This window comes from Salvia miltiorrhiza, chromosome 3 (assembly GCF_028751815.1).
Source record: "Salvia miltiorrhiza cultivar Shanhuang (shh) chromosome 3, IMPLAD_Smil_shh, whole genome shotgun sequence".
Classification (NCBI taxonomy): Eukaryota; Viridiplantae; Streptophyta; class Magnoliopsida; order Lamiales; family Lamiaceae; genus Salvia; species Salvia miltiorrhiza.
In genome coordinates, this window is record NC_080389.1 from 45,482,053 (window position 1) to 45,491,671 (window position 9,619).

Consider the following 9,619-nt stretch of genomic DNA (forward strand, 5'->3'; position numbering starts at 1 on the left):
AATTTTCTCTCAATTACTACATCCAAAATATCGCAAACCATGTAAAATCATATAAAATCATGGCGAAACACACACCAAACTAAGTAGCTAAAATACACACATCAGCGACAGTAGTGTGAAATAACACGAATTTGCAAATAATATTTTATTCATCATGTTGGGTCCTCGAGGGTTGCGAAACTGGTGTGGGGGGGGGGGAAATACACCAGAAGGCTAATTTTGCGATTTTAAAATATTTAAAGCTTCTTTGAAAAACTCACTCTCATAATCTGTAAGAAGTCTTGACTGATAGTCTGCAAGAGACGACACAAAATTTCAGTCAAGGCGTCTCAAGTTTTAGAGTGAGTACTAGACTGGAAATTAAGAAGGTTTAGTTCAAGACACAGATCAATACACAATTAATCTAATTTAAGACTTCAGACTAGTGTGATTTAAAGCAGATAGGTGTTACGGATCTCACGGACAAATCAAGGATTAGTCAGTTCGATCAATAACACAAGCAGCGAAAAAATGATCTCTTGCAAGATAGCCTTTTTTAAGTTTGGGTTGTCAGTTTACAGAATTCTCTCTTTAAATTTATGAGTTTCAATTGAACTAGAGATTAAGCATTTAAAGAAAAGTAACAACTGAAAACAATAAAGAACACAGAGAATTTTACGTGGTTCGGATAGACATCCTACATCTACGGTCAGCTGGTTAGACGGACAACCACTAGGCTTGTGCTTACGGGTGCACAACAAACCTTACAACTGAAACAACCGTTTCAGTGCCAACACACTAGGTTGGATTTCTCGTCTCTTTTCTCAATCTCACAAGTTCAACAAGACTTCACTCGTCTTGCTTGTTGGGACAGAGAACTCTTGAGTTTAGACAACCGTCTAAAACTCTAACTCTCAAACACTCTTTTCACTCAGTTGAAAAGGGGTTTGAACTACCAACTAGATTACAGAGAACAGGTTCTCTGTAATCGACATCTAGGCTTAGGATTTACAAGGAATTGCCTAGAGGTTCTAAGAGAATATATGTAATCAAATAACTGATTTTTGGCTTGGTGTATTCTCTTCTTCGATTTAAAATAAGGAGTATAAAGAGTAGGTTGAGCTGCAAGTTTGGCAGAGGTTCAGCAGGATGTGCTTGAATCGGTGAAGATTGAACTTGGACGTTGAACCTATTTATAGGCAGAGTCTTGAATAGATCCGTTGGTGGAGATTGTCTTCAGGATTTTGCCGTTGTGAGATAATATTTAATTTGGGCTCAAGTCTTCAATCTTCTGATCTCCTTGAGTTTGAATGAAGTAAAGTCTTCTTTCTTGGAGATGGTGTTGCAGGCCGATGTGACACAGCAGGAAAGGCTTTGTATCAGGAAGGACGATCTCAAATCTTCGGGATTTAATGCTTTTGACTTTAGCTTCTTAAGGAATGGACTGATGCTTTTCTTAAGTATCAGTAAGAGGGTATGTAGTCTGCAGTGTCGTTCCTTTAGTCGGCTCTGCTGATCATGTGTCTTCAGTCTTTTGCTTCATTTAACATCCTCCTTTCTTCAGGCTGGTGCCTTCATATATATATGGGAGGGCTACAGTAAAAACACTTCTTAAAATATAAATATAAACATTTTTTAATGTACGAATGTTATCCAACAGAGTTACGAACTCATCCAACATGGTTACGAATTATGAAAAATAAATTTTTGCTACCTTTGGGATTCGAACCCAGGACCACGAATTCATCCAAAAGGGTTACGAATCAACCGTAGATCTTGATGATCTAAGGGCTGAAAATCATTTATATTTTATACACTTAAGAGTGTTTTTATTCTAGCCATCCCCTATATATATATATTATAGGGTTAGGTTCCATTGAGAAATTAAATATTTTGCGAAATTGCGATACGTTGAACAAATCAATAATTTTGATGAACATGCCTAAAATTTTATTGAACAAGTATTTTGGTTTGGGGTTTGAATCCTGATGTACGAGATTTTCAAAAAATATGTTTGTTCGTCAAATTATTGACATGTTCATCAAAATTATTGATTTGTTCAATATTTTGTAAAATATTTAATATCTCAATTGTAGATTTGTGGATTTGAAACTCATATTTTAATTATAAACGACGATATTATGGTGTATTTAGTATTGTGCCATTTTTTCTCATCACCGATCGATTGGCTGTATTGGAATATCCGATTGCCAACTCGATTTTGATTCAAGTGAAATTTAAAACCATGTACAAAATCAAAAAAATTGAAAAGTCGTATGATTTTGCTCATAACAAAAAGGTTGTGTAAAATTTCATAAAACCTAGCTCCATAATTCATGTATTTAAATGCAAATAACACTTCGAGATACGATAATAATCCTTTAAGATCTAAAACTATTCAAACTTATAAAATATTTATCTATTTTTCAATATATAGTTATTATTTAAATTTACTTTTTTCAGTGCAACATGCTAACCTCCTAAGATATTACTTGCTCTATACCATAAAAACATACAACATTTTTGGTGACACAAATATTAAGAAATGTTGGTGACTCATTTTGTTATGAGTGGATTGATGGATCATAGATTTTTCTATTTGTATTACTACTAAGATTTGTTTTTTCTCTACTAATGCCATACAAGCTAATCATTTTGGTATATTTTTTTTCCTTCTTTTTAATATATATGATATACAATTTTTCGCAATTGGAAATAAATTAAGACTGCCAAAATCTCTTCAAAATACATTATCTTGGACCGAAGAAATAAGCAAAGGTAACAAAGGAATGAATCTGGTAATAGCAGCGAGCTACAGCGGTCGCGACGATGTCGTAGAGGCAACCAAAAAGATCGCGACCAAAGTAAAACTTAGAATTATACAAACCACAGACATCGACGAAACTATGTTCGAACAAGAACTTATGACCAACATCTTAGAATTCCCAAACCCAGATTTACTAATAAGGACAAGCGGTGAGCTCAGAATTAGCAACTTCCTTTTATGGCAGTTGGCCTACACAGAATTCTACTTCGCAGATAAATTCTTTCCTGATTTTAGTGAAGATGATCTCCGTGAAGCGATTGCTTCTTACCAGTGCAGGCAGAGGCGCTACGGTGAGCGGAGGAATTAATTCTGATGTGATTTTAATAATATATATTGGAGGTTCTTGTATGTTTGAATGCACCAGCACAATGAATTCGTACTAAATAAATTTTAATTATAATCAATAAATTAACTGCAGACTAATAAATTCTTATTAACTAAAGGTGAATTCATTAGAAATTATATTAGAAAATGAAGGATTTTGATTGGATTTAGTTAAAGTGAATGGACAACTTTCAATCGTTAAAAGATGAAATGACCATTCAAATAACAACCCCTAAAAATGATCGTTAATCTATATATTACATAAAAACACAGTTTTTAGCAGTTTTTTTCCCAAAAACATCAGTAGTTATATTTTAAAAAGCAGTTATTGATCACGATTGTATAATTCAGCGGTAAGGGGTTAATGCCTAAGGCCAAATGTCTTGGGTTCGAGTCTCATGTGGCGCAGCCTTTTAATTTCTTTATTTAATTTTGTAAATTTATCAAAAAAAAAAAAAAACACCAGCAATGGCTCAGACCCAAGTTCAACCCACTAATTCTTAGAACTTGGTTATATACTACTCCCTCCGTCCACAATTTAAAGCCCCACTTTGGTGTGGGCACGGAGACTAAGAAAGCTGAAAAAGGTGATGTGAATGAAATATATGGGTAGTTGATTAAAGTGATAAAGATAGTTGACTAATGTGATAAAGGTGTTGTGAGTGGGTCTACTAGTGATAAAGTATAGTAAATATAGAATATAAAAATGATAAAAGTGTTTTAAGGTGGGTCCATTAGTGGCAAATGATAGTAAATATAGGAAAAAAAAGAGTAAAAAAGTACAAAAAACTGAATAGAGCTTTAATTTCTGGACAAAAATTTAAGAGTAAGTAGGACTTTAAATTGTGGAGGGAGGGAGTATCATTTTCACTTCCTCTCCTACACGTCCACTAATTCTTTGGATGCAGACGGCGTATGAGGATTTTCGGTAGGTATCAATATGATCAAAAGACGAATCCTTATAATCACTTAATAACTTTTAAATTTTTTACTCTAAGGGTGCGTTCTCTTTTATTATAAATTTATCATGAGAAAATGGTCAAGTAGGAAATGTGGGAAAAGAAATGAAGAATTTAAAGGGTGAAATTTTGTTAATCCTTCTTTTTCCCATGATAAATTTACAACTAAAGAGAACGCACCCTAAAAGAATTAATTTTTTTTAATTGGTAAATTACTAGATTATTAATTATATTACCTTTTGATACCGATTGTGTAGTTATCACTTACTCAAAATGATCAGATTCGTTTAACTAATTTTTTATTTTTTTTTAGGAGAAGAGAAAAACTTCATTAAACTTGAACAACAGAGTTCACATCAGAAGGGAGAACCCTCGAAGAAGACAAAGGTATGAAATTACGTAAAGCATAACGAGCTAAGCCATCCGTAGTCGAGTTTCCTTCGCGAGCAGTCCAACTGAAAGCAACATGACGAAAAGAGGCAGCCTCTCTGTAGAGATTCTCCAACGTAACGCCAAGGTAAGAAAGATCAGCTTCTCGTTTAACCAGCAACCAGTAGAGCTCTTAGCAATCTGTTTCAAAAATGATATCCTGGACATCCAACTCACGACATAAAACAATCCCCTCCAACATGGCCATCGCCTCCCCTTCCACAGCTGTGAAGACTCCCAGCCGAAAACCAAATCTGCACCCAAGAATCGACCCATGTGCATCCTTCAAAACCATCCCTATCTGCAATAAAGGCTGCATCGCTAAAGAGCTTGACCTAATCGTTCATGCACTCCTTCCGTAAGGGTTTTTGTCTGATTGGATTCGCGCAAATGGGCGGTGACCAAATTGCTCATTGTGCCGTAGCCAAGCACTCCACATGGCTCATTTCTTTGTTTTGGAACCGGGACAGATTCTGAGCAAACCAAATAGCCCAAGCTGAGGTCGCGAAAAGAGCATGCACATCTTTATCCGGGCAGCTTCGAATTTTTCCAAACCAATCCACAATAGAGCAGGCCTCCCCAGGGGACAAAGGCTGTAATGGCAGTGGAGAGACCGCCCAAAAAAACTCCGCCCATTTACAGTCCCGGAGAGCATGTTCCATTGTTTCTTCGTTCTCGCCACATTTGCCACACACAGGATCAATGACAATCGAACGACTCCGCAAAGCAGTCGCCACAGGAAGAGCATTAGCCGCACAACGCCACATGAACATCTTCACCTTTGGGATAACCTCCAGATTCCAAATCCAATTCCAAAGCCCACCATTTGAAGTCGATGAAGATGCTTCGTATCTGTTTTTGAGTTCAACTGCCAGTTAACCCGATATAACCGAGTACGTGTTAAACTTTCCCAACGGCCAAAAAGGCTTATCCTGGACTGCATAGTTAGCTCTCATTTGCACCGTGATTTTCCATCTATCATCAGCGTTGAAGACCTCCTCCAGTTTACAATCATCCCAAGAATCCGAATCATCCAATAGGAGCTCGCAAACCTTCAAATTAACTTTCTCATCCGAAACAATCGCAGCCAGAAAATTCCCTTTACCATTAGGTAACCAATGGTCAACACCAACCTGAATACGTTCACCATTCCCAAGTCGCCAAGCAACGCCTTCCGCTAGAAGATTTCTGCCAACTAAAATGCTTTTCCATATATAAGATGGGTTATGAGCATTTCCAGCCATAAGTAAATCCGTTTGCGGATAATAACGTGCCTTTAAAGATCGGGTAAGAAGTGAACTGTCATATGTAAGTAGCCTCCAAGCTTGTTTGGCCAGCATAGCTTGGTTAAAGAGACTAATATCTCGGAATCCAAGTCCACCCTCTCCTTTCGCCATACATAACCTCTTCCAACTTCTCTAGTGAATGCACCTTTCATCGTTTTTTGACCCCAAAAGAAGCGCGGCACCACACTATTCAACTGTTGGCAAATTTGTTACGGTAAGGCAAAACAGCTCATAATATAAGTTGGAATTGATTGGAGCACAACCTTTATAAAAACCATCTTGCTTGCTCCAGAAAGAAACCTCATTTTCCAATCTTTAGACTTTTTTCTTGTTCTATCAACCAACATTTGAAAGATCTCGTTCTTTGCTCTTCCCACAGAATTTGGAATACCCAAGTAAGTCGATCTTTGCCCACTCCGTTGGACCCCCAGTTGCTCCGCCAGCTGTTGTTGCATATTATCATCAATGCCACCACTAAAATCAATAATAGATTTATCTAAGTTCACCAATTGGCCAGAAACTCCCTCATAAGTCTTGATAATCCCACTCACAACAGACACCTCCATCGAATTGCCACACCCAAAAATGATACAATCATCTGCAAAAAGAATGTGGCTCACTCTCGGGGCCGTTCGACAAATGCGAGCTCCATGCAAAAGATTATTCGTCTCAGCTTTGCGTAGCAGACCAGAAAGCGCCTCGGCACAAAAGAGGAAAAGAAATGGAGACAGAGGGTCTCCCTGGCGAAGTCCTCTGCTAGGCTCAAAGCTGGCTCCTGGAAAACCATTAACTCAAACACGAAAAGAGACAGTGGACACACATTTCATAATCAGAGCCACAAAGGAAGGAGTAAAACCTAAGTGCAGCATAATAGACTCCAAAAAACCCCACTTAACACGATCATAAGCCTTTGCCATATCAAGTTTAAAAGCAAAGATACCATGAGCTTTGGCCTTATTAAGTTTCAATATATGAAAGATCTCGAAAGCAAGCAAAGCATTATCAGTTATGTGACGCCCAGGGACAAACGCTGACTGACTCTCATGGATAATAGAAGGGAGACATAGCTTAAGGCGATTGGTAATAGCTTTGGAGATGATTTTATCAACCACATTACATAGGCTTATACGACGGAAATCAGACGGCAAGACACACTTTTTCTTTTTGGGAATAAGGCAAATAAAAGTAGAATTAATAGGGCCAGGAGACACACCATTATTCAGGACATCAAGAATCATATGAACTAAATCAAACTTAGCGGCATACCAACAAGATTTATAGAATAAAGCAGGCATACCATCAGGCCTCGGGGCCTTAAGGGGGTGCATTTGATTGAGAACTTGCTCAATCTCCGTCTGAGTGTAAGGAGCGGTAAGATTCCGGTTCATTTCTGTAGTGACCACAGGTTCAATGGATTGAAGAACTTCAGCAGGGTTATGGGTTGATCCCGACGTGAAGAGCGTTTGAAAGTGAGACCAAAACACCTCATCTAACTCATCATTAGCACGCACAGTAGTACCATCAGCTTTCTGAATCTCCCGAATGTAGTTACGTTTTTTCCGCCCCTCAGCTGTACGGTGGAAAAATCCAGTATTTCTATCTCCTTCCGAAATCTAATCCGCCCTGGATCGTTGCTTCCACATAACTTCTTCTTGTTTGAGAAGCTCATCCAGTTCATCTTCCAGTCGACGTTGAGAATCTTTAGTGAAAGCATTCCGGTTCGGCTCCTGAAGCTTCTTAAGTTCGTTCCGGAGAAGAGCACATTTCTTCTTAATATGACCGAAAACTTGATTTTCCCAAATCTTAAGCTCGTTTTCCATGTTCTAAATTTTAGAACTAATCCCTCCCACTGAACTGCCCACACTACCAGAGTTCCACAAATTTGCACAAAAGGGTAAGCAACGGTCATCCTTCAACCACATTGCCTCAAAATGAAATGGCTTAGGACGGTTTTGTATCTCCCTCAAATCCTTGTCGAGATTGAGTAGAATTGGGCAGTGATCACTGGACTTTCGCAGCAAGTGAGAGACTTCATAGCCCGGGAACATAGCAGCCCATGTTGCACTACCAAGGGCTCTATCGAGTCGTTCCATTATATTATCAACACCTTGCTGATTGTTACTCCAAGTGAAGGGATCCCCCATAAAACTAAGATCCGATAAACCACACAAATCCACAGTCTCTCTAAAATCCATTAATCTCTCATCCGCTTTCAAGTTTCCTCTCCTCTTCTCAAAGTGGAACATAGTTTCGTTGAAATCTCCAGCACATATCCAGCTCTCTTGAACATATGGAGTAAAAGAACGCATGAGATCCCAAGTCAAAACATGTTCTTCAGTTCGACTCCACCCATACAAACCACAAAAATCCCAAGATGGATGAATACCATCATTAACGGAAACCAAAATATGGTGAAGCGACGATGATTGCACCGTCATCTCCAGATCCTCCACCCATAACAAACATAATCCACCTCGGCGACCTCTTGTAGAGCACTCACAATCAATAGCAAAAAAGTTTGAAAAACCAAGCTGAGAAATAATAGGCGACCAATCCTCAGTTAAAAGCTTTGTTTCCATGAGAAACAAAAAATCGGGCCTCTTTTGTTTGGTTAACCAAACAAGATGACGAATTGTCGTAGGGTTCCCAAGCCCCCGACGATTCCAGATTAAGGAATTCATTGTGCCCGGCGGGATTGCTCCAAAGCAATCTCCGCCGATGTTGCATTTGTAGGGGGAACGTCGTCAAGCATAGTCCCTTTAAGGCGTTTCTGGACAAGCTCAATAACTTCAGATTTAACAGAAGTGTCATCACCTTCCTCATTGCACAGGTGACGTTTCTGTAGAGTAATATGACGTAAACTGGAATGAATGTGGTTTGAAGAATTAGGATTTCTAGCACATCTCTTCCATTTTTTACCAGTGGTGGTAGAAGAGATGGAACTAGTTGGAGGGGTTAGGGGGTTGGGTAGTAGAGTTTTGTGTTGGGATTGAGGTTTGATGTTAAGGAGCTGTATAAGATCGGAAGTTGGAGTGAAGGGAGCTGTGGGACCAGTCGGGAGAGGAAACGATGGAGTTGGGGATAAACTGGAAGTAAGAGTGTTCGATGAGGGAGGAGTGGGGGGTGTTGCCGAGTAAGAGAACTTGTGTTATGGGATTATAACAGTTTTATTGGATGTAGAAGAGGTTTTGGCGATGGTGTTGAAGATACGAGTTTTCCTGTGGCAGAATGGGATATAATGGGCTTTTTTGGAGGGACAAAAGAGCTTTCAACAGGTTGGGTTTGGGTATTGACATGAGTATCGAGAGAAATGGAATAAGGATAGAGATGTTTTTTGTTTGGAGTGTTTGAGATAACAAGATTAAAGGAAAGAGGGGGTGGGCGTGGCTTATTTGTGTGGTTTTTGTGCGATAGGAAAGATTTAGGCCAATCATCCACTGTACAAGTCCGAGTGAAGGTGATATTCGATGGCTGAACCGATCCGTCAAGTCTGCTGATAGCGAACAGATGGCCATCGAAATGTCATGGCTGTCTTTGGAGAACCCATTCCCTATCAGCCTCCGTAGAAAACGTGAACAGAAACAAATTTTTTCGCCACTCCTTTGCAATAAACTCCTGTTTTCTTTTCCACGATTTCTCATTATCTCCAGTAGATGAAATCCATTTGGTGGTTTGGCATGTATTAGTTTGCCAACCAAATAGAATTCCTTTGTGTTCGCCGAGTCGCCATCCCCATTAGTAACATCAGCAATCTCTATCACCGTAGTCTCACGCTCAGTTCGCTCTTCTTCACCAGGATCAAGGCCATAACCTTG

The 9,619-nt window shown here is 39.0% G+C and overlaps 1 protein-coding gene across 1 annotated transcript; it reads right to left on the minus strand.

Moving 5' to 3' along the window:
- Positions 1-5,794: 5,794 nt before the first annotated feature.
- LOC131018874 (uncharacterized) lies at positions 5,795-8,242 on the minus strand. Its single transcript, XM_057947570.1, has 4 exons — positions 7,672-8,242; positions 6,661-7,374; positions 6,080-6,579; positions 5,795-5,998 (listed from the first exon to the last, which is right to left on the minus strand). Exons 1-4 carry the CDS (start codon positions 8,240-8,242, stop codon positions 5,795-5,797), a joined length of 1,989 nt encoding a protein of 662 aa, XP_057803553.1.
- Positions 8,243-9,619: the final 1,377 nt, after the last annotated feature.

Bases quoted from the DNA above. Each gene is read 5' to 3' on its own strand.
- LOC131018874 (XM_057947570.1), bottom strand. From the start codon at position 8,242: ATGACGGTGCAATCATCGTCGCTTCACCATATTTTGGTTTCCGTTAAT. The intron at 7,375-7,671 runs GTAGTGTGGGCA...TCCACCGTACAG, and splicing joins TGCAAATTTGTGGAACTCTG to CTGAGGGGCGGAAAAAACGT. The intron at 5,999-6,079 runs GTTTTTATAAAG...ATTTGCCAACAG, and splicing joins TTTCTGGAGCAAGCAAGATG to TTGAATAGTGTGGTGCCGCG.